The sequence below is a fragment of the Nothoprocta perdicaria genome, unplaced genomic scaffold (genome assembly GCF_003342845.1).
Source record: "Nothoprocta perdicaria isolate Ctin4 unplaced genomic scaffold, notPer1 scaffold_0, whole genome shotgun sequence".
NCBI lineage: Eukaryota > Metazoa > Chordata > Aves > Tinamiformes > Tinamidae > Nothoprocta > Nothoprocta perdicaria.
In genome coordinates this window covers 17,377,762-17,402,186 of record NW_020454092.1, presented here as the reverse complement: position 1 = coordinate 17,402,186, position 24,425 = coordinate 17,377,762, and the positions used below count along the sequence as shown (strand labels likewise).

General features: G+C 40.7%; 4 protein-coding genes across 7 annotated transcripts in view; 3 read left to right on the top strand and 1 right to left on the bottom strand.

The window, feature by feature from the left end:
• TUT4 (terminal uridylyl transferase 4) overlaps positions 1 to 3,604 on the top strand; it is a 69,791-nt gene extending 66,187 nt beyond the window's left edge. For all 4 annotated transcript variants that reach the window (XM_026034299.1, XM_026034321.1, XM_026034315.1 and 1 more), the window contains 2 exons: positions 1,933 to 2,106; positions 3,150 to 3,604. In XM_026034299.1, the coding sequence (XP_025890084.1) occupies positions 1,933 to 2,106; positions 3,150 to 3,241 (266 nt within the window). In that variant the 3' untranslated portion in view covers positions 3,242 to 3,604. The remainder of the gene's footprint in view (positions 1 to 1,932; positions 2,107 to 3,149) is intronic.
• A 1,377-nt stretch (positions 3,605 to 4,981) lies between these two features.
• On the bottom strand, positions 4,982 to 8,150 carry PRPF38A (pre-mRNA processing factor 38A). Its single transcript, XM_026034332.1, has 10 exons — positions 7,998 to 8,150; positions 7,761 to 7,920; positions 7,569 to 7,690; positions 6,970 to 7,055; positions 6,715 to 6,825; positions 6,405 to 6,517; positions 5,859 to 5,885; positions 5,683 to 5,780; positions 5,303 to 5,351; positions 4,982 to 5,075 (listed from the first exon to the last, which is right to left on the bottom strand). The coding sequence occupies exons 1-10, from the start codon at positions 8,125 to 8,127 to the stop codon at positions 5,033 to 5,035; spliced, it is 939 nt and encodes a 312-aa protein (XP_025890117.1). The 5' UTR covers positions 8,128 to 8,150; the 3' UTR covers positions 4,982 to 5,032.
• A 253-nt stretch (positions 8,151 to 8,403) lies between these two features.
• ORC1 (origin recognition complex subunit 1) lies at positions 8,404 to 22,243 on the top strand. Its single transcript, XM_026054468.1, has 17 exons — positions 8,404 to 8,423; positions 9,035 to 9,128; positions 9,517 to 9,644; positions 11,677 to 11,846; positions 12,302 to 12,683; positions 13,176 to 13,464; positions 13,958 to 14,062; positions 14,430 to 14,628; positions 15,723 to 15,829; positions 16,620 to 16,721; positions 17,166 to 17,337; positions 17,670 to 17,777; positions 18,205 to 18,354; positions 19,199 to 19,318; positions 19,485 to 19,651; positions 20,748 to 20,835; positions 22,017 to 22,243. The coding sequence occupies exons 2-17, from the start codon at positions 9,040 to 9,042 to the stop codon at positions 22,209 to 22,211; spliced, it is 2,571 nt and encodes an 856-aa protein (XP_025910253.1). The 5' UTR covers positions 8,404 to 8,423; positions 9,035 to 9,039; the 3' UTR covers positions 22,212 to 22,243.
• Positions 22,244 to 23,263: 1,020 nt separating this feature from the next.
• CC2D1B (coiled-coil and C2 domain containing 1B) overlaps positions 23,264 to 24,425 on the top strand; it is a 30,193-nt gene continuing 29,031 nt past the window's right edge. Inside the window, exon 1 of the mRNA XM_026034288.1 lies at positions 23,264 to 23,329. Coding sequence (XP_025890073.1) covers positions 23,264 to 23,329 — 66 coding nt within the window. The remainder of the gene's footprint in view (positions 23,330 to 24,425) is intronic.

The window sequence follows — 24,425 nt, the reverse complement described above, 5'->3', positions numbered from 1 at the left end:
GGGGCTGAGAAAAACAGTTTGTAGTAGCTAACAGGGCAATTCTTTGAGCAATTCACACGGCGGCTGCCCCTGAACTTAAACAGTGATCTTCTAAACCATAATATTTTTGATTTATTCTCTGAATAACTTAACCCGTGTTAAAAAATTGAACCGAGACAGTCATTCATCACAAGAAACCAAAATTTTAAATCTGCTGCACATCTTCTCTCCACACTAATAAAATTATTGACAGCAATAAAGGAGTTTCATTTATGAGTCAACAGTATTAGATAAGATATATGTACTTCACCATTCAACTTTYAGGTATTTGCTGACAGGAGTTGCGTATTTTTCGCTTATCGGCCATGTGGGGAATATATTRTAGAGGATGCAGAGACTGCTGCCAGTGTGCTTTCAAAGTTTGCCTTTGTCCCTAATCCTCCATCATTTCTTGTCTTAATTCTCGATCATGCTTCATCTGTCTCCCCTTTCTGAGTTCACCCCAGCGCTGCCTTCATTTCTCCAGCACCTCCTTCCGATCCACATCGTCTTACCCAGGTAGCTGCCTCCTTTCACACGTGCTCATCAAATTCCAGTTTCTTTTCTTGTCTCTCTTTCCTCTCTTAACTAGTGTCAGGGTTTCTTATCTTGTCTGTTAGTCTGGCTGCAGTCTTTCTTTTGCACTTTGTCTCTGTTTGCGCACTGCCATTCTCATCTTGTCTGCACGGAATGTTTCCCAGTTTTCTTGCGGTCACTCTCAGTAGATTTTTTTCTCCCAGTTGAAATCCTTTCATTTTCTCTCATCACACTTTGGTGTTTGCCCTCTTTGTGCTTTAATCAACTGTTTCCTTTATGGTTTAGATACCGTTACAGTAGGTCATTGGGTAGGAGCACTGCAAAGATGAGCTGTGTACTCTCTGTTTGAAGCCTGCTTTCATGCTTGCCTGGAACAATTTAGGAACAGCGAATTAATGGAAACTTTGTCTTGCCTCATGTAATCTTGAGTGGGAAGAAGCAAATTTGCTTTCTTTTCAGTAGACAATCTAGTCAGAAGTAGGATTGATAGAAGATTCAGAAGAACAACTTTTTTATCCTTTTTTTCTGAACTATATTTCATGTTTTATTGTATAAAACAACTGTTCTTTTTAAATCCATAGCTTGCTTGTTATATATTAAAAGTCTGTAAGTTTTCTAAGGCAAACTAGTATTCTGAGAAGGATAGTTACTTTTTTTTTTTTGAATGTACATTGACCAAGGTTTTAAATTACAGGGTATTTCTGTTTTTTATAAAATGGGGAGCTATGAACAAAAAGAGCAGAATTGATAGCACCGTCAATAATTAGGTATCTTGCCTCCTTGATGCTTGATTTCTCATCCTTAATGCTGCAGTAATACTAGATTTATGAATAGAATAATTTACAATTTGTATATTAATTTCAGAAGTTTTTATTGGTCTTTCCAGAAAAAAACTATTAAGTTTGTCCTGTGATCTACCTACAGAGTTTCTTAAGCATATAGATGTTAGTGGAATTCTACTGTACTGCTTCTGAGAATTATTTCTTGAAGTAGGACGTGCTTTCATGTCACACGTATGAGAGTGATAGTGAAGATCTGTGTAGGATCAGGTATTAGTAACATTATTCAGAACTTTTATTTTTCATCGTAAGAATAACATGCAGTCTAATTTATTTGTGTGGAATAGTGAGATTTTAGGTCTTGATTTAAGTACTGATTCAACGTCTATCTTCCCCCTGCAATAAAATTCTATTATGCTGAATAATGAAATAATTTAGGTGGTAATTCTTATTGGTGTATATATTTTAAAAATTAGCACATCAGATTAATTGCATAAAATCACCTGCAAACTGTTATTTGCGATGTAAAGTGTATTTGTGACTTATTGTTTAATTATTTCAACTTGCAATGTGCTTTTCCCTTTCGATTGAAAAATAGATCAGGGTTTCCAAGGACAGTTTGGTAAAATGAACCCACCTTCTGTCCCTTGGGACCATGGGACCCCTACCCATTTTCCTCTCCTCCGAGGAGCGTGGCCTTACAATATGCCTCAGAACTACATGCAGCAGGGAAATGCCAGCTATCCGCCGAACAAACCTTTCTACCCTCAAGGTACTAGAACTAGTATATGACTCGACAGCTCATGCAACATGTCTCTTTACTGTTTCTAAGACGCTAAAAGTCAAGGAATCATGTTTGAAATGTCTAGCCTCCCTAGAACCGTAAGAATGAATCCAAGAGTCAAATCAACGCTTCAGCTTCTTGTATGGATGAATGAAAATTTTTGTGGGAGAGGAGGGATTAAATGGTATTCTGGAATCTGATAGGCAGCCTGGACTGTGTTGTGTGTTGTGCTTCCAGCCTTTTTACATTTTTTTCCCTCCTTCATTGCACCTGTCTCACTTAGAGGCACCTCTCCTTCTATAAGAGGATAAAATAACATGTCTGTGCATGCTAAGAAATTGCATAAATTTTTGTCGTAATAGTTTTATTTGGCTTTTGTACTTTGCCTTACAAATGACTTGCCTACATTATGAACTTAAAAGCTCACAGGTTAGATCAGAAGGGACCTCTGGAGGTCACCTAGTGCCATCTGCAGTCAAAGCAGTGAAAAAATCAAAGCTAGATTGGGTTCAGTTATTCAAGATTCTTTGAAGAATTAACTTTACCCAACTCTTCCTGATGCTAGTGAACAATAAAGGTGTTCAGCATCTTGCAGGATTAGGAAAGGCCATGGAAAATGGCCTTGGGCTCCAGTAAGAGAGAGACCATGGCCAAATTTTACCTAAGGGCATGCAGTTACTGTGCTGCTCGGTCACCTTGTGTAAGATGGGAGATTTTGCCATCACATCCTCCTCTTGTTTGGTTTTCAAAGCCTAAGCCATAGGCTGTAGCAAGGTTTCCAGGTGAGACCAAGATGTAAAAATCCTGAAATTATTTTTTTAGTTTAATCTTAATTTCTTTAAAGTAACGCAACAGTAATAAGGTACTGATGATTCTGAGTGAATTTCAGAGAGAGGATAAAAATAACATTGCATTATTCTGTTAAATGGGCTACTCATKTAGATAGCATTTGTGTCAAACACGTAAATGCCTTTATTTCTAAGTTAAGTGTTATRACTAACTTGAAGTAATTGTAATCCATTTTCTTCTAGCTGGTCCACTGATGCAGAGTAACCAGCGGTTCTCGCTTCTGTCTCAAGGACACCCACACTTGAATCTGAATTACATTCAACAGAAAAAGTGAAATTTTAGGGGATTATGACTGGGTGGGTGGGGGAAGGGGAGAAAAAATCAGGTTCTGATTTAAAATCCTAATGCAACATGTTTAGATACAAGATTATTTAAGACTGTTTTTAAACTGTATCATTTGTACATAGATATGAACTATAGTTTTTACTAGTATCACAAAACTGAGTGATACAAATTTCATCTATTTTATTACCCTATTTTTAAGGGGACTTGTGTTTTGTTTTATCTTGATAAACTGTAAAGAGAGAGAATTTTTAAAATTAAGTTCTTTATTTTCTATTAGCTGTATTCATACTTTGGTTGCTTCAGACTTTATATATATTGTTCTAAAAAAATAAAATTAGAAAGGGATTTCATGTGTTAAAGAATTTGTCACTTCTATTCTTTACAGAACTATGTAGTGCCAAAAAAAAAAAACTTTTTAAAAAGAAAAATAAAACTGCAAAAAAAGGATGCAAGACTTTTCCTTGTCAGTTGCTGTATGTATGTTGTGTTTAACTGTATGTAGCATACTTTAAAATATTCAAAGTGTCTTTTTTTTAAAGAAAATGTGAGAGGTGAGTAGCTTTAATAAATAAGACAAGTAATACCCCCGCCTATGTCACTATAGGCCAAAGCATTTTTTTTTCTAGCTACTTGGTCTCCCTGCTTTTCCATTCATACTTTTCTAAAATCATATGTATTTTGGTAAGATTAAGTGTATTATAAGTTATTATATACAATGAAATTATGGAAGAAATCTATATTATTTCTGTGCTGTCATGTACTGGACAATACGTGGAAAATACTTAAGCAGCAATATTGCAATTTCATATATAAAATCCTTGGGAGACAAAACWTCAAATCCGTGCTTTTTTAAGGAAGTTTACAAATAAAGGGAGAGTACAGAGGAGATTTAACAGACTGCTGTTTCCTTGCAATGTAGAATACATATTTAATTAAGAACTGTAACTAGGAGCCTTGCTGAGAGCAAACTTCATTCAGCATCGCTGGAGGTGGGTCAGGGGGGTGTGTGTATGTGTGTGTATATCAGTCTGTTCCTGAAGCCCCAGCAGACCACAAGCTGTTTGTCTTCAAAGGCAGGGTTTTTATTTTTTTAAATTTACTAAGTAATTTTGCCTGAACATGATAGGGTTTTGTTGTACTTTCTAGTAGTAATGTCAGAAGCAGTATATTACGGGAGTTCAAGTTGTTTTTGTTTTAATATGTAACTATGGCACAGAGCAGTACAAGCTTCATCTTTGAGATTAGTTTTAAGTTGCCTTCTACTTCTTGAATAGCAGACTTTGAGAGCATTACTTTCCTTTCTTGTACAGTGAGGTTTTTTGAGAAACACTGCTTGCTTGGTTAAGCTGGTAGTTCCTTCAGCATTGAACTAACAACACAGTCATTCTAACTTTTGCAACTGATGCTAGTTGCCTTTGTTAACAAAGCCTTAATCTGGGAATTAAATTGGTTTCACTTACAAGTCAAAACAAACAAAGTGGGAAAAAAACAGAACAAGGAGTCTTGGGAGACAAAAATGTTTTTATTGCTTATCACAATGTTTTCCAGCCTTACAAAAACAATTTTAAAAAAAATTAAAATTTTACCAGAACCATGAATGTAACTACATAAAAAGTTTCCTTAGTTTTCTTTTGATAGAAAGAAACAAACTAATACTTACACAAGAAAAACGAAATAGACTGCTAATGCAGTCAGTACATCTCTTGCTGCCCCATAAAGCAARTAGGGCAGTATTAGACTGCAGTTCAAGGTCCCTAAAATGCCTGCTCGGTTTAGTTCTCTATTCATTCCCTCGGCGACTCTTCTTGTGGCTTTTCTTAGATCTGAAACAAACAAAAAGATTCATAGGACATAGTGGTGTTTTAGAACAGTTAATAGTACTATGAATCACAGTGGCTTTTTCTGCAATAGACAATAGATAATGAATCTTGACTTCACCACTGGGGGAGGTACCATATCAAATACTTTATCTCCCATTGTGTAAAAAAACTCCAGTCCTGAAATTCTTACAACAGAAGAAACACCTATAAGAAACAGGCCAGACCTTTACCTTTCAGGTGACTTAGAGTGACTTCTGTGCCTGTGACTACGGTGATGCCCTGTGAGGGAAAAAGGATAACAGTTAACTTGTGCTTATTGTCTGAGAACCCAACAATTCTTTTGTTTTGGTAATATGATCTGCTTCTAGCAACTGAGCGTCCCAAGTAAGGCCAGGAGAACCCTAGCCTTAATTAGGCCCACAAACTAAGTATGTGAAAAAGGTACCGAGGGAAGCATTGCACATATCAAAAGAGTTCTCCAGGCATGGTTCCATAGTACTAGCCATTCTTAATCCAAATTAAAGCTCTAGTCTAGTTTCAGCAGAGCATCTACTAAAAGGAAAATGCAGTATAGACATGCCACTATTAAAGAGGTAAACTGCAGAAATACCTGGAGATTTAGATCTTGATCTGTGCCGCCTCTCCCTGGATCTGCTCCGGTGCCGTCTTGGGCTTTTGCTGCGATGCCTCTCCCGGCGTGGTGAGGGGCTGAGAGAAAGGAAGYTTTTATATAGCCCTACTAAAAACGCACRCATTCTAAGATTATATAGCAGAAAAACAGACTACCTTCTTCTCTTCGGAGAACGGCTTCGTCTAAAATTAGAGGGRAAAAAAAAAAGAAAAAGTCACTAAGACATTACCAAATCAGCATTTTGTTTCCTATATCCTACAGTTCCTGCAACCAGCACCAGGGCTTTCCTGGCATTCTCCCATATCCCAGCAGCATGTGTAGCCTGCTACCCTCAACCAGTATATGCTTCTGGTCTRAACAGAGAGCAAAAACAAGTGATTTTTTTTTTTTTCCTGGCTTAATACCCATAGGCCCCATTTGCAAGATTATATTTTCCTTAATCCTTGGTTTACATGAAAACCACAAGGCACTTGTATTTTACTCGACAGCTTCATTTCAATGTCAAATGTAGCTGAAGTTGGCCAGCAAGACCGGGGAAATGGGCAAGCAGGGTTTGTTTGCGGCTGTGCAACACTGCAAGCCTAAGTAGTGACCAAAAGAAGCAGAGATTCCAATTAGACACTATCTTCAGTTCTGTGCCAGTAAAAACTCTGCAGTTCATTTTATTGTAAAAATACTGTTCCAAGAGAGCCCCGTCTCACCTTCTTGGAGACCTGCTTCGGCTCCGCCTGTATCGCACAATAGGAGATCTGCGGGGTTTGTCCAGGTCTCTGTAGCCTCTTCTGCGGTGATCGGGAGAGGGTACTCGCTCCAACTGGAAACATTGYAAAAGTCACCTCTGTAAGTCTTTCCTCAGGCTAAGTTATGAGTAAGGATTCCCAAACAACTAATACAAAGAGGTAAAAAARGAAACAAGTCCTCCCAGAATAAAATAAATGTAAAGTGTACTATGATATTTCATCCTCAGTTTTAATTACCCCCTTATAAAACGCAGTAAAAGAGTCAACTAACTTTTTCATCTTCTTCCTCTTCTTCCTCACTCGACTCCACATCATCCATGTCTTCTTCCAAAGCACTAACACGAGGTTCAAGTTGTTCAGCTTCTTCCAGAACATATCGTTTCTAGGAGAAATTCCAACTTTATTTTACATAAGCTAAATAAGAACAAAAACCTAAGAAAGCATCTGCTGTGCCGAAGGAGTCCTGCATGAGTAGGTACCAAATGTGATGTAGTTAAGAATTCAATTATTATCCACTTTTCCAAACCTGTAATCGAGGCAGAATGATATCACACACACGTTCTTCGTGGAGCAGTTCATCAATAAATTCATCCACATGCATCAGTTCAAATTCTGGGAAGAAAAACAACATTCAAGAGACGAAGAAAATTAAGGCTAGCAACTGAGGTAAAGATGAAATGTACAGCCTTTTAAGCTTCAAGCAAGTAGTAGCTCCAAAATAATTCCTAAAGATTAGAAAAAACAACAGGCCTGCTTAGCAAAGACAGAAAATCGTGGCACTGGTAGGGTTAATAGATTGCCAACAGTTATACCAGCAGTCTGATGATATTTGTTTTCTATTTTGCTAAACTCAGTTTAACTAAAACTCAGTTTAATAAATACGAGATACAAGTGTTTAGGAAACGCAAAAGATACGAGGCAGGTCCCATCTGTACCAGCTTAGAGCAGTGGGCTATCCAATGAATGAATGAAAAAAAAGAGATTTTTAAGAACATGCTTTGCCTACAATTCTTCACGCCCTTTTTACTGAAGTATAGATTTAGCTTCATCTAACCCTACGTACTTTTTCCAGCAGAACCCCACCTCGGGTGCGCAGAGAAGCCCAGGCTCCGAGGCGGCGCTTACCCCCRTTCCTGTTCTGGCTTTTGATCTTGCGGTAGTCGTTGTAGAGCGGCTCCAGGTACTTGTAGCAGTCGATGGCGGTGCCSGTCAGCCGCATGTACAGGGCGCCCAGCATCCGCACGTACCTGGAAGGGCGGCAGAGCAGGTGAGCGGCGCGGGGCGGCGGCGCGGCGGCGGGAGGGCGGCGGCGCTCACTTGAAGTCCTCGTTCTTGATGAACTCCACGATGATGTCCTTCTCGGGCTGGATCTGCAGCATCTTCAGCGTGAGGCACAGGAAGGGCGTGGGTTTGATGTTGCCGCCGTACACGCCGCCCACGTAGCGCAGCTCCATGGCCTTGTCCACCACCAGCTCGGCTGCGCGGGGCGACACCGTGAGGGCCCCGCGGCGGCGGCTCCCCGCGCCCGGCCCGGCCCGGCGCGCGCCGCCCTACCCGTGAGGCCGAAGCACTCCTCCTTCCAGTACTTGGACTCGTAGATGCGCGTGCGGATGATCTTCTCCACCAGGTACTGCGGGTTCGTGCCGTGGATGCTGTGCGCGTCCTTCACCGTCCGGTTCGCCATGGCCGCGCCGCCGCCGCTCCCCGCGCCGCTTCCGCCAGCGGCGCTGACCGCTTCCGAGGCRCCRCCGCCCCGCCCCGCCCCGCCCAGCCGCCATTTTACTTCAGGGCGGCCGCGACTTCGCGGCGCCAGGTACAAATATGGCGCAGCTCCCCGCCCCTTCTCCCCCCGCCGTGCGCGCATGCGCAGGGAGGGGGCGGGGCTTCAGGCTGGCTTTGGCGCGAAATTCCATCCGCGCGGGCAGCCGGAGCTCGCGCCGCTGCCGTGGGCGCCGCGCGCGGGGCCGCTGAGGCGCCGTGGTGAGTTGGGGCGGGGGGAGCGATGGCGGCCACTCCGTGAGGGCGGTGGGGCGCCCCGGGCTCCCCTCGCGGGCCGGCGCTGGCGCTGTGACCCCCCCCCCCCCCCCGCGCGCCGCCCCACGAGGCAGCGCCCCCGCAGGGCCCCGTGTGCCGCCCCCCGCGGGGCCCTGCGTGCCGCGTCGCGCCCGCCCGCCGGGCCCGTGGGGGGCTGGCGGCGTCGTGGGGAGAGGGTGCGTTTTCCTGAGGCGTTCCCCGAGGGAAAGCTCTCATTTCAGAGCTTTAAATAAAACCTAGGTGCGTTTTAAAGGGCTGGGAAGGCCTCATCTGCTTGGTTGCTGGGCGTTAGGGGGCCTGGGTGCAAAATGGCCAGTCGAGGGCCCCCGGTGTCGCCAGAGCCGTTTTGTCCCAAATACTGACGACTTTCCCTTGTCCTCAACGTTCTGGAGCTTTGGAGAAGGCCAGTTCTGTAGGTTACACCATGTGTGCTGACTTCTTCACACGCTCCTCTAGAGCCGGTAGCAGATCTGAAAATTTGGCAAGTCTGTGTTGTTCCCTGTTCTTCTCTTTAAAATTCAATTATATATATATATATTTAAATTTATTTTCCTTAGGAATCATGAACACCCGTCAACAGAGCAAACGTATCTATGCCTGGTTTGGAAGACCCACAAGCTCAGACAGAAAACTGAGGACTCTGCAGTACAAGTAAATAACATTTATGGTTCRTTCAGAGAACCATAGACAACAGGGATTGTGTTCTTTACCCTTCCGGAATTTTGTAGGTTAATGCAGCAGTGAGGATAGAATAGAGCAGCAGTTGTGAGCAGGACTTTGTGTGTGTGTGTGTGTGTGTATATACACATATATACATATAAAATAAAAAGATCATGAATTTAAAAATGCACATTGAATAAACAAAAGAAATTCAGTTAAATCTTTTAATGTGTGTTAAGTGACTATTTGGCAGAGGTCTTGTTAGGCAGAGTTTGTTTTGTCTGACTCAATTTTGGTAGTGTTTCTAATCAACTTTAATAAAATTTGAATTGTGGAGAGTGTAAGTCCTACTAATCAACATGTGCATATCCCTTTCTAGGGGATTCCTTATTAAATCAGAAAGAAGTCAAACAGAAACCTGTATACAGATTGGYGAGTTTGTTTTAGTGGAAGGGGAGAATGCAGATCGACCTTTCGTGGCACAACTCCTGGATTTGTATGAAGATGGTAAGAGTAATAAAAATATATTTCCTTCTAGCTGAGAAATCTTAAAATGTTTTATAGCTACCTGCTTCCTGGTGATGTAGTTAGTGTTAGCACTGTATTGGTTGCCCAATTTATTAAGAAAGCTTTGGTAATCACTGTGTTTATCCACATGCATGTCAAATATTTAAGGCTAACAAACACTTTAACAAAAATGATAGATAAGRAGAGTGATAATGACATTCAATTTCTTGGATCTTACTTTGTCATCTATTAGAAAAAATGGGGTAAAGAAGGCCATGTGAACTCACACTTAAATATTAAAGGATTTATGTGGAGTAGGAACACTGCAGTTGAGGAACGTGCATTGTATTAGGTATCAAGGAATTTGGTAAGAAGGTGCAGATTTTGGCGGGGGAAGGCTCATTACTTCTGTCCTTCATGGAACTGCTTGTTTATAGATGAACATAGACTGGAAAAATAAATCTTACCAGTGACACTCAAAAGGCTGTGTCTTGAGTCGAAATCAGAAACAACTCAACAGTTATGCCTGTTTGATGTCTTTGAAAATTTTTGTTGTTKGCTTTGGACTGTCATCATGATAACATTTTCAGGGTTTCATATTCATTTTTTTATAAGATGAATACATATAACTCCATTTATTAGCGCATATTTGTTGTAGTATTTTTTTCATGTTGTAATGGCAGATGTGAAACTTTTCTTGGAAATGGGATGCTGAGCTTTTCTTCTTGTCAACTTAAAWTCTAGAGAGAAAGGTGATATTGTAATTTGAGTATTTTTTTTAACTCCATCCACACTGTATCTGACTGCAATGTTTATTCAAAGCTTCTTTCRTTAGTGCACTTATGTCCCAGTAACAGGATTCCCTATCTTCTAAGCAGTGAATGTTTCTCATTTATCTTTAAAATAATTCTGAATTTGCAAATGKTTTTTTGAAATTTCTTAGTTCTCGTTTTCTGCAGCTGCTTTCAGTTGGTGGGCTGTGAGCRGGTTATGTGTATACAAATGAGGAACGTCTTCATTTGTGGTAGTGAACTGATCCGAAAATACAGCTGTGAACCGATTGATCTGTGGGTAGCTTGTGGCTGAGACTCTGCACTGCTGTTGTCTTAATCACCCGCAAGTCTCAGCTCAAACATGTTAATTCAGTCTGTCAAATAGTTTTTCATTAACCCTATATCTTGCCAWTMATAGGGGTCAGATGTTTTAGAGAAACATCTAAGAAACTTCTTAACTATTAGCTGTAGACTAGTCATTCACTGGATAAATGTGTGGGGCTTTTTGTTTTTTTTTCTTTTTCTCTTTTTCTTTTTCTCTAGTTAAAATTAAGAACACTTAATCTTGATGTTTCTCATGACTGAATAGAGTTTCTCATTGCCCCTATTGCTCCACTTGTTCCATTYCATACAGCCTTTATGCACATTTCACATGGGAGCAGCTTTCAGGTAGTGGTATCACTGGATCAGTCTTGGAGCTACGATGACCTTGAAAGGGTGCCACTTGCTTGAGCAACAGGTAGCAATGGAAGTTCAGAGCCATAGCCTGCCAGCTTCAAACATCACTTTAAAAATAAAATTACATAGCAATTGATACAAAATTGTTTGCATATTTGCAGTTTTCACATCCTTGGTAAATAACTTTCCGTTAGTAATGAGGTATCGCACTGAATGCTCAGCATGCAGTGAATGCTCAGCAAGACAGGACTATGAGGGTCAGAACTGCAGGACTCTTGGAGGACTATGATGGTCAGAGACCTGGGGTCAGTTCCTAGTTTTACTACCGTACCTGTATGATGTTGAGCCAATTTATTTCTTCTTAATTGTGTGGAAAAAGGCAACAGTAACTTTATTYATCTGTTCTGCCTAATCGAAAAGCTCTTAGGGAAGAGTATCGCCTTTTGGGGTATGCATATGTAAGGTGTCTAGTGAAATATTTTATTTGACTTCACTGAGCTTTGCCAAAATATTGTTAACTAACTGTGATCAATGAAAGCAGTTTTTAATATTCACTGGTTATTTTGTTGCTGTTATTACAGGTGCTCAACAGAAACATGCTATTGTGCAGTGGTTTTCTCATATTACGGAGGTACCCCAGAATAAAAGGAAACTACTTAAAAGAGAGATTCCTCGACAAGAAGTATTTTTTGATCAAGTTTCTGGATATGACACTGACATCGCTGTGGAGACCATTATTAAGAGTGTCACGGTATGTTCTGCAGCCCATTTTGTACACACAGGAAAGAAAGAACCACCCTTCCCCCCAACTCCCCTTCCCCTCTTCCCCCTCCTCCCCCCCAAAAAAAGGAGCAGAGCGCTACAACTATTTTATATTCCCTCCCCCATCAAAGATATGAGGTGTATTTGACTATTAACGCAGTTGCATGGGATAGTAGGAAAATGTTAATATTCATCCTTTCCCCCAACTTGGAGCTGTGTGACAACAACCAAAGTCGTCCTAAAGCTTAGGAGATAGAGAAGCGTGGTGGGAGTCCTCCTGTGGTGCAGTAAACTTAAGCTAGTCTAAATGTAGATTGAAGACGTTACTATCTATAATGTAGTTTGCAAGCATTCCAGTATTAAGTCATATGAACAGAAAATATTTGAATGCCAGATGAACAGTAAATGCCAAAGTGTGTGCTTTTATATTTTCTCCTTTTATAGGTAATACCACTGCATCCGGGGGAAACGCTACCAATTGTATTAAACACGGAACAAACTTTCTATGTCAAACAGTCTTGGGATGGGAAATGCTTTAAACCTTTATCCCCTGAYACATTCTCCAAGTTGAAAGAAGCAAACAAGAAAAGAGGTGATAGCCCAAAATTTTTGCCAAAATCCCCGCTGTATCCTTTGGACGTCATTTGTGCCCTGGAAGAAGAAACTGAGAGAGTTGTGCAGAGTGTGACAAAAAATAAAGATGTTGAGATGGAAATAGAATCAAAACATTCTGCTTCCAAGTCCTCCGTGTCTAAGGAGAGACATTCACGAAGAATAGCTAATGGCATGAAAACTCCAACAGCAAGGAAGAAGTTACAGTTAAACAGTATGTATTTGTTTATCTGTATAGTTTTGAATTTGTATTTGTGTGTGTTTTCTGTCTTTTAAATTTGGATAGCTCAGACACTGGTATAACTCGGCATCAGTATTCAGTATTTTAACTACCTATTTTGATCAGGCTTTGGGGTCAGCCTGTGCCTTTCGTGAGCATCAGTTGTATTGTTTCTATGATTCTATATGTTATTTTGACCATCTGTATTGCTTTCATTCTATTGCTATTGTTTTGTTGGATGGAGTTGTGATGGTAGGAGGTAAACTAAAGAATCAATACATGCRTTACTATTACATCTTCCTAAAGGAAATGCATACCTTTCAGTGGTTCAGTTATTTTATCTTAGTATGCTTAGTATGGTCATGTTTCATTTAAATTTGTAAATTTAAGCAACAAGCACTGAGCCAGTCACATCATGTCATCTAGTAGTTAACAAAACAGACATATTAAAGCCTGACAAAAGTTTGTTTTGCTCTTGATTCCTAGGTCCCACCAAATCTCCTCAAAGCAAACTCTCAGGACAAGATGTTTTAGAACTTCTGGATGACTGTGGTGCAGCATCAGAGCCATCAGCTACTAAACGAAAAGTGAAATTCACTGGGATTTTAGGMTCACCACCAAAAATGTCTTGCAGAAATGATGAGCCAAAGTCAAAGTTTGGTAGTGCAGAGTGTGAGCAGAGTCTTAGTGATACAATTCGATTATCCCCCTATATAAAGGCTAGAGACTCCAGCAAGGAGGAAAAGAATCTTCATATGAAGGAAGACTCTATATGGTAAGGAATAGCATTATAATAATTTCTTTTTGTATGAGGTTTGTATTTGAATATATTTCTCTTAAACCATTTTCATAAAAGGTTTTCTGAAAATTAAATGGGTAAAGTCTCTGTGTACCAAACTGTTCTGTCTGTCAAGATTGTAGAGAGGAAGGGGGATGGCTTCAACAGTTACAGATTCACTGTGATGAAGCTCTAGGATGTGGTTTTCTCGGAGCTGACTGAATAAGGAGGGGATGTCACAAGAGAAGCTGATTTTGGAGATGGACACAAGCATCTCTTCCCTTAASAGAGAGAAGGGATTGGGCTAGGAATCATAGGATGATGTAAAAAGGAATTGAAGACATGACTTGCAGTCTTAACAGCGTGGATAAAAATCTCCATCTCCTTGCTGCCATAAAAATTGAGCCTGAAGACAGAGATACCTTTTCTCCACCTATGCCAGTGTGATGCAAAAGGGAAATACAAATAGTTTTTTGTTCTTTCTTTACAGTTTAATTGGACATCAGAAAGTAGGTAGTGTTAGCCCTGTACTGACCCCTCGTTCTCACAGAAAATGTGCACTGAGGACAAGCGCTCGCATTGCAGAGCAAATCAGGTAACCTTTRCTTCTGTTACTTCTTATTCAGATTGCTAGTGATAGCTTGAAGGCATCAGAGATATTTTTATGCCTTAGTATTAAAATGGAAATGGCTCCAGARGCACACTTTAATTGTAGTCTGAGTGAAAAATGTCCCATATTTGGAAGCGTAAAGCTGACACAAGGTGTTCATTGGGAAACTAAGTYCTTTTTATCCAGTCGATTTGAATAGTGAATACATGGACAAGTAACAGCTCAAGTGGAAAATATGTTGTCCTGTTGATCATGGTAACTACAGAAAAAGATGATAATGCATCAGATAATAATCAGTAAGTAGAATTGCATGTAGCTTTAAGAAACTTATTACCATTTTTGTTACTCATAGCTTATTAAATATACTTGAAGCGGAGAAGGAAGAGGATTTTCTGCCTAGCTCAGATGCTTCTTACTCCAGTAGTGAAGAAGAGGAGAATGAAGTGCTCTATACCCCAAAGAGGAATTCTAAATCAAGAAGGCTATTCAGCACCCCAAAATCTTCAAGGAAGTCTTCAGTGCACACTCCTGCCAAGACCCCAAAGAAAACTGTAAGGTTCCTTGTAACTGTTGACATTTAAAAAAGCTGGCTTTATTATTTCTAAGCCAGTTTTTTAAATGCTTGATGCATGTATTTTGCAGCCTAAATATAAAAACCTTGTCAACCTTTAATGAAAAATCAACTTGTCTCATATGATATGTATGAGAACTGAATAGATTGTGTGAACTGAATGTGTATGTATGTTGGAAATGGGTGTTGATCAAAAGACTCCTCCCGAGGAGGGAAAATGTTGGATTGGGCTGGAGCTGAACAGCGACTTGTTCTTTGACTGTAAAGCTTTTACTTACTGAAGGAGGGCAGGGAGAGATTTGCTAGGAATCAGTAGAATTAATGTATGTTCTGACATGGTAGCTCTCAAGCTGTGGCTTCAGAATGGCTACTGGTAATGCGTAAATAATAAATAAGAATAAATAAATTCTGAGTGAAGCATTGGGAAGCTTTAAGGGAAGATCCCTACTAGAATTTAAGTGACCTGGGGAAACATGCTGAGAGTTTAGTTAAAAGAACTGAAGCATCCTAGTTAAAAGAGGGTGCAGTTCTGATCATTTTATATCAGCAAGGGTATGTTCACACTTGTTCCAAGCAAGACAGGAAAGATGATAAATGGATTTGATTATGGGGAAAAAATTATGAATATATGACTAGTGATGAAAGTCCCACCATAACTAGAACTCCTAAACACAATGAGAAGGGATAATTAAGGTAGTCTCTTTTTGTTTGGATGCAGAATTCACCTAGGTCAGTTTAGTTGCCTGCTGTTTAAGAACTGGATTTCTTTGTAAAATAGCTCTTCAGAAAAACATAAAGAATCTTTAAATTTTTCCATCAGTAGAAAGGTGGGGTTGTCTGTGTCACCATTACCCTCCCAATTTCTTTCTCTCCTTAAGGAAACCAAAGCCATAAAGCTTGTTTGGTAGTTATTTTTTTTTGAGAAGATTGCTTCTGTTCTCATTTTGTAATCTATCATTCTCAGGTAGTCTTTGCACCTAAATAATGCTTTGGAAACTTGTATGGCAAATTATCTGCATGAATTTCTACTGGAGATTAGAACATTTGTTTGAAGTTTTTAACTTTTCTTTGCAGCCTTTACCAACAACACCCAAGACACCCCGGAATGCAACTCCTGAAATTCCCAAGCGCAGCCATGTAGCACAGAAACCAGCCAACATCCTAGAAGAAGCCAGATTAAGGTAGTGTGTAATTGGAAATAGTATGCTTTCTTCAGGTACACAGAGCAATGGGTTATGCTGAAAGCCAGAAATGTTGCCCTTATTATATTCAATGAGTTTGGTAAAAGTTCATGGTGCCTTGGTATGAGAATATCGCTCATGAATTGAAAACAGAATACTAGAATTACAAATACAAGTAGTATTTACAATACTATTTGTAGGATTTCAAATTATTGTAACCAGTCCATGCTAAGTATTATGGAATGATGTATCTCTTTATTTTTACTGTRTGCAACATCAGAAAAACAAGAATTCTGTCAGTTTTCGGTTACAAGGGTACACTACCTGGCCCCTCTTGGTAGGTGAAAAAGCTTCACAGATTTTGCTGTAAATCCTTATACACTGTGTAAAGCACATGCAGGACTGATAGTGTCATCTACTGAGTTTTAACTTCTTCCTAGTCACTTGGATAACTATTTTTTATGACTGTTTTCTCCCATTCTGTCCCATTTCCCGTGTTGACTTGCAATTCTTTTTGTTAATGCCAGCAGATAATCTTGATTGCTGGATATTCATACCATTTGCTTATGAAGATGACTATCCAGCTCTCAAAATCAAAAACATATGTGGAGAGTCTAGGCTGTCTTTTGGGATGCTTGACATTGATGCTCAGAGTTGTAAGAGAAGTTTGAAAACCTTTGCATAACTGTGAAAGGGGAACCTGGTTATTTGTTTTTCAGTAGGCCTTTCAGTTAGAAACGTGGAATTGCAACTCTTGGATCCCCTGACTTTTTTTTTTTTAACCCAAAAGGCTGCACGTTTCAGCTGTCCCAGAATCTCTGCCTTGTCGTGAAGAAGAATTCCAGGATATTTATAATTTTGTGGAAAGCAAACTTATTGATGGTACAGGAGGGTGAGTTTGAGTTATTTTCATTTAGTTAAAATAGCCCAGATGAATTTTACAGATTTTTCTTTTTTTCCTCCCCATTAAGGATTGTGCATAGAACAACCCTTTCTTGTATAGATTCGAATTAGATTGAAACAAGCTTCTGGTCAAATTTCAGGTCAATTTGATCAGGTCAGGGAGAGGTATAGGGGTTTGTTTGGTTTTGTTTGTTTGTTTGATTGAAATAAATTAGCATTTAGAAGGTATTTTAGATTGATTACTTCAATAATAAAAATCTTGTTGTTCTTCCAATATATTACATGTTCAATTTGCAAATAAAGTAATAAAAATATAAGGAATTGCCTGAAGTGGCAGAAGGAAATACTATTCAAGAATGGCCTCAGAGCCCAAGATTTCCAACTCCTTTATCCAAAGAGTTTGCTTATGTTGATAAAAGATCGTCTTTTGTAGGTGCATGTACATTTCTGGAGTTCCTGGAACAGGTAAAACTGCAACTGTTCATGAAGTAATTCGCTGTCTGCAGCAAGCTGCAGAAAATGATGAGCTACCATCCTTCCAGTTCATAGAGATCAATGGCATGAAGCTGACTGACCCTCACCAAGCTTATGTGCAGATACTAGAGGTGAGCAAAGCGTCTTCAGTGGCTCTTTGTTTTCCATTCTGTAATATAACCTCTTGTGCACATATATACTTAGAAAGTTGCTGAGATGACAGCTCTAGGAGTTATTGCAGCAGTAATTACTGAAGGGGCTAAGATGAGAGATTAAGCAGTTTCTCATCACATAGGGATTGATTTCTGTTTGCCTCTGTAGCATGTAAAAGCAACTGTTCCCACCGCTAGTGAAAAGAAATCAGATGCTTGTTGTTGAGTATTAAAAAGGTTCAAACAGAGTAAGAATTAAACTTTCATGGCTATGGTGTATTAACTTGCAGCATTGATCAATATTTGTCCAGTTCTTGACAGGTCAGAAGGTGACAGCAACCCATGCTGCGACACTGTTGTCCAAACTGTTCTGTACCCCTGGACCAAAAAGGAAGACCACAGTGCTGATGGTGGATGAGGTGAGTCAAAACTCTTCATTCTCTTTTCCTCAAATGTTGTAAGAAATGAGTTTCCCAATGATGGAAAAAGACAAAATGTACTTAAACTGTTTATGCTAGGAGTATATTATGTATTCTCTGACAGGGGTGAATGTAGGAAAGAAGACACAAATAGTTCCTTTTGGCCTTATTAAACAATAATAAATATCCAAGTATCCTGTTAACATATTTTTCTCTGTGCTGGTGAAGTGTTCAAGCAGCAAAAGGGGTTGAGCTTTTTCAAAAGAGATTAGTGCTGTAATTCAGGAAAGACATGGATAAAGGCAAAGGCAGCTTTTTTGGAATTGTCTAAAGTTATCTGTGGCAGAAATTGCTTGCTCTCTGAAGCCCTGATATTTAAATGCATAGTCATCGTTTTTCAGGCAACTGCTTATTTTTCTCTTTTCAGCTTGATCTTCTGTGGACTCGGAAGCAGAATGTGATGTACAACTTATTTGACTGGCCAACTCAAAAGCACTCAAAGTTAATCATCTTGGCCATTGCTAACACCATGGACTTGCCAGAGAGAATAATGATGAACAGAGTGGCCAGCAGACTGGTATGTCCTAGCAGTAATATTATTATGCTAGGAAATGAGGAGTACGGATTAAATACTGTGTGTTGTCAAAGGTAATCCAGGAGAAAGAAAGGATGGGTTACCGTARGTATTAAGTAATGCTTTCATAGTTCCCTCTTCTCTCTAGAGGGTAAATGCTGAACGTAAAAATCTTAGAAAAGAAGGTGTAGGAGCCAACTAGCTAATTAGATATGCCATGTAAGAGCACTCTGTTCTTATAAGAATGAATTAGCATTCAGATGGATGCAGATATCTTAAACATTTTAAGATGTGGATAATCAAATGCTGACTCCTGTGGTTAGGCTGCTCACTCCAGAGTTCAGAGAAAAGCTAGTAGAAAAGGTGCTTAAACAGTTGCAGTCAAGATTCTCATACTGTGTGGCTCTCGTTTGTTTTCAAGTCCTGTAAGAGAAATTTTAATTGTAATGGCAACATCTCTTGCTCCGCTAGCCTTTCAGTGGAGTGGTCTAGCCCCAGGCCTTCACTCAGTCTCAGTTGCATTTATGGATGTGCATATTTGTTTTGCAAGTATGAAGTAGAAGAACTGATTAACTGATACTAATATMACTTGGAGGGGAAGGATGTGAATGAGAGCTTGCTCCTACCAGAGAAATTAAAACTGCTAATGAGACAAGCTGTACTTGAGCAGCTGAGACATGCCACATGGATATGAGAGAAGTGTAGCTTCAAAATCTATTAACTGGACAGAATATTTTCTTGAGGAGATGTTTAGATATGCCCTTTTGAATATGGAATTCCACAGCAAAAGTAAAACCATATATGCTAAAAGCACTACAAACACTTCTAACTGTGTTGTTTACTGTAGGGCCTCACCAGAATGTCCTTTCAGCCCTACACCTACAAACAGCTGCAGCAAATTATTTCTTCCAGACTGAGCAATATGAAAGCATTTGAAGAGGATGCGATTCAGCTAGTTTCCAGAAAGGTAAACACAGTCTAGATTTTCTCTTGTGTTGCATCAAGTAAAGAACATGATGGCAGAAAGAGGGGCATCTCAAAATAGATGGCAGGCCTTTTTCTTTGTTTTGCTTCTAGTTGAATTTACTCAACTAGGAAGAGTGTTGTTAAATATGTGTAATGTTTACTTTCAGGTAGCAGCATTGTCTGGTGATGCAAGGCGTTGCCTTGATATCTGCAGAAGGGCTACTGAGATATGTGAGTTTGCTAGCCAAAAGAATACCTCCAGAGTAGTCAGGATGGCCCACATAACAGAGGCCATAGATGAAATGTTTTCGTCTCCATATATAAATGCAATCAGGTAAAAACATTTTTCAGAGTGTTCTTCCTTTTGTATCTCTTTCACTGCACCATTTTCACAAAAAATCTTCAKTTTGTCCCCTCTTTTAGGAGTTTGTGATACTTAATACTTGTTGAAATAGTGTACAGTTGAGSCTCAACACAGCTATAGGAGAGAGAGAGAGAGAAATACAAAGCAGGAATAAAGACAGAAGAAAGACACAGAGGCAAAATTGTACAGCATATCTCCACAGCAGAGTGTTAGCTCAGGTTGGGAGCGGGCTTTGGAAATTTCCTGCTTGTCCCTGTTTATTTCATACTGATTTACACTGAACTGCAGTTTCCAAGTGCACGTACCTGGAATCCTTCTAGATGGAAGCAAACTTGGAATATGCACTTCAGGAGCTCACAATGGAAATCACTACTGGCTGTTCAGCATACTGGGACAGGCTGCAGCTGGAATGAAGGAAAAACCCCAGGAACTTTTGTAGTGAAGGCATGGAGTCATCAGAGTTGACTTTTTGCTGCACATCTGCTTGTATTGTGCAGCTGCTCTTGGTCATTTAGATGCAGCTACAGCCCCCTGAGCAGAATGTAATAGACCACTGCAAGGCCCTGCAGAGCTTGTGCCGTGTTCTGCATCGCTTCTGCCACTCACAGACAGAGCTCAGAATTATTAGAGGAACTACAGGCTTGTTCCCGCAGTCCAACGCATGCATGATAATATTGCATCCCTCAATTCTTTAAATTACGAGGACTTACCATGTTAAAACTTGTTACATAAGCTCAAGTATATAAGGGCTTGTAAGAAATGGGGGTCTTTGCAGTGACCAAATTGTGCAGAATGTTTGAAGTGTTAAGTCTTCCATTATGTATGGAATGAAATGTCGTGTTCAGACACAGTGAAGCAGAGGTGGAGTAATATGTTAGCTGTAATATAGTGACTAGTTGAGATGCATAGGGAAAGTCTTGCATTCTTTTTTCTCTCTCTTGGAGGAAAATACTCTGCGCTTTAATATGTGCTTCCCAAGCAGTTTTTTTTTTCCTTTCCGAACTTCTTACTAAGATTCACAGATTGTACATATAGTAACTGATTTCTGTTTTCTTTTGCTATTCAGGAGTGCCTCTCTACATGAGCAAGTCTTTCTGAAAGCTATTTTAGCTGAATTTCGCAGGGCAGGTGTTGAGGAAGCAACATTGCAACAGGTATGTTAGTATTCCAGAGTACTTCAAAAAAACGGTCTGTCATTCAATGAAATTTATCAGGCAAAACTGCAAAACTTGTGTTTTTTTAATTATTATGATTTGATCTAAGATGATATGGTAACAAGGGAAATTGAGGCATGGCTGTTCAAGCCAGGTGTACAGCCTGACTGCTGCCACCACCTGTTCTTCATTGGAAGCACCTGCTGGCTGTTGTAATAATGTTGCTGGAGTTCCAGATCACAAAATGAAGTTTTTGGCCTGCATCTGAGTATGTTGCACTCCCCCATATAACTTGTTTCATGACAGAAGAAATAAGAGGTATCCTGGGAATATTAGATAACATGATTCAAGCAGGAAACCTGACTTCTGTATTGCTGTCTTTCTCAATGGATGTTGGTATATCACTAATAAGTGTTTTTTTTTATTTTTGTTTTGGTTGACTTGTTAAACCACCAACATGTAGGCAGATTAATCTCTGTATGGAATCCTTTTTAATGGATTCCACAGTACAGAAGCTGTTATTATTTACCTAGTAAAAATGTTTAGGACTATAACTTGCAAGTTTTCACTATTCGTGTAGGTTTGCTAGTAAGCATTCTAGTCATGTTTTCTGYTAATAGTTCCTGAACATCTAGGTTTGGTTTAATAGATACGCTGGATGACCAGTGCTTAAATGTCAGGGAATATTTTATTAAGATGCCATTTTTTTTTCTTAAAGAATGTAGCTTTCCTCTGGCACCAGAAGGAATTTCTTTCTAGAGATTTAGAAAAGCAGAAGACTGCCAGATTCTTACTGGCTTTACTAGTCTGCATGATTTGTCACAAGTGCTTTCTTCTGTGCTCAAAGGTGGATTATGTGCCTTTTTTAGCTGTGATCTTCACTCTTTCTAGTCAGCATGACTCATGCTAACTTCTTATTGGGCCGGGCTGTCATTTTGGCGTAGATTAATACATAGTTTTGTCAGCTCTTGACTCTTGATCTGCTGGATTTGCTTTATTTGACACCGTTCAGGACAGAAGAAATGTAGTAAGAGATAAAAAGATGTAGTTAAAATGCAGACAGCTTAGTTTGATAGCCTTTGCTTTTTCTGATGGTATAGCAAGGAGAACCTTAGTTACAAAGTCTTAATATTTTGTGTTAAAACAGCATTTATTTTTTTGTTTTTTTTTCCTTCTCTTAGGTCTATCATCAACATGTAGCGTTGTGCAGAATTGAAGGTATGCAGAGTCCTACAGTGTCAGAAATTATGGCAGTTTGCTCAAGACTTGGTGCCTGCAGGCTCTTGCTGGTGGAATCCAGTAATAAATATCTTCACATGCGTGTGCGACTGAATATCAGCCAGGACGATGTCATGTACGCGCTCAAGGATGAATAAGGCAATAATAAATATTTTATATATGTATAAACATTTTAAATATCGTCTATTTTTAAATATTTTTAAAATGATAAGATGGAAATAGTACAGTGTTGTATTTTTCTTAAATAATGTGTTTAAACCTTTGATGTAGCCAAGCACTTTTTGTATAATAAAGAATGTGCTTTGGGCCATTTTAAATGTTTGAAATCAAACTGTTTTAAAAAGTATTTTTAGGTGCTGGTAACAGGTCTTTTTAAAGTGTTGCATGGACTGAAGTTAGTTGCATTAGTATTAAAGGTCTTTGTTAGGACTAGCACAGTGTTTGTGGTATTGCACTTTATGTAGCTTTCTCCTGTTGCCTCTTGTTGAATGTAAAAGATGTGAATAAAACTTGCTTAAGCCTCTGTTAATTCATCCACTGAAAGGGCAGTTTTGCTGTGCAAGAAAGGCTGAAGGGAAAGGAAAACCCCTGCTTCCAGCAAAGTAAAAATACCAACAGCATTTTGCCATTCGAGTAAGTGGCTTTATGTAGTTTCTGGAGTGGAGCTGGTGCCGGCCTTCAAAGAACTGGCTTTGGCTTCTGCAGGCTTGGTGAAGGCTGCTTTCATAATGGAGCTGTTTGCCAAAGTGCGGTGGGCGGTTGGAAAGGGGGAGTGTGGAAACGCTTTCAAACATTGCAGAAACAAAGTGTGTGTTTGCGCGGTTTTGGTAAAGCAGGCGCCATTCGGGCGCGTTCGCGTTCCTAAGGCCGGTCCTAACGCGGCAGCCGCAGGTGCCGCAGTCCCGCGCGCTGAGGGGCCGGGGCCGCAACGGGCGGTACCTCATGGAGCGCCCCTCCCCCCGCCCCGGGTTTAACTGCCGCCCCGCCCATACTCAGGCCCCGCCTCCAGCCGCGCCCCGCCCCATCCCTGCGCGCAGGCGCAGAGCGGCGGCTCAGGCGTCCCGGGGGCGGCGGGGCTGAGGCGAGGCGCGGGCTACGGGGGCAGCGGCGGCGGCCCGGGGGCTGCTCCGCTCCTCTCCGCCCGCGTCCGCCCCGCAGAGGCGCCGGTCCCCGCGGCTGCGGCAGCGCCATGCTCGGCAGGAGAGCCGCCAAGAGCCCGCAGGCCAAGGGCCGGGGAGCCGCGGTGGCGAAGCAGGTAAGGAGGCCGCCTCCCGCGCCGCCCTGCTGGGGTTTCCCTCGCGYTGGGGAGCGCTGGCGGCACTCTGGAAACTTCCAGCTTCAAACCGGGACTCATTTACCTCTCTCGTGCATTCCTGTGTGGATGCAGCCCCGGGGGTCCCGCGAGGAAGCCGCGTGGTGTAACGCCACGAGCCCTCGTGGCTCAYGCCGGTAGGAGTTTGGTTTCTACCTCCACTATATAGAGATTAATAATAGCTTTAATAAGTATTTTGGGGTTTTCCTGGCACCTTCCAAGATGATAAAAATAACTTWAGAAGATCACAGCAAGCAGTGGCAAACTCAGGCAAACAAGTGGGGAGAACATGAGTGATAGTTGAGAAGCAGCTAGTTTTGAATTCCCTCAGTTTTCCATATGGTTGTTTTTCTTGTAATAAACAGGCAAAGCTCTSCCCCTGTGGTTTATTCTTCAGTAGTGAGATTATACATGTCTGTATTCATAGCACTCTGGGGCAGAGGCTCTGGATTGCGGAGCAGAGAAGCATCCTTGAGTTGTGACAGGTGCAGGAAATCACCTGGAATCATCAAGGATGGAAATCTGTCTAGCAGAAGGGCAATTCTGTTTCCAGTTTGTTTGAGATCTGTAGTATATCAGCTGCAAAATATTTGTAACATTTTCCCTTGTCCTTTTGAGCATTTGGTTAATTTCACTGGAAGCATGTCTTACTGAACAGATTGAGAGGCTTAGAGCTCTCTCAGTGCTGGATTCTGTTCTTGACTTGGTGTGTCGCTTGTGCTGTAGCAGTGGAAAGATCACACATGGGCCTGRCTCACTTTGCACGCTTATAAAAGACTCACATTCCACAGAACTTTGCATCTCTAGATCACCATTGTAAACATTTGCTAATTAAATCTTGTCCTGACCTCCTTTCCATTCTGTCCAAGTCTTCAAATGTGTTTTGTGTGACAGAGGATGGAGGAGGACRGGGGCCCAGTGCAGCTAACTGATCTGCCCAGCACCTTTCATTGCATTGAGGGCAGGATCAGGACTAGCAAACAGGCAGTTTCACAGATTCACAGAATATTTAAGGTTGGAAGGGACCTCTACAGATCAT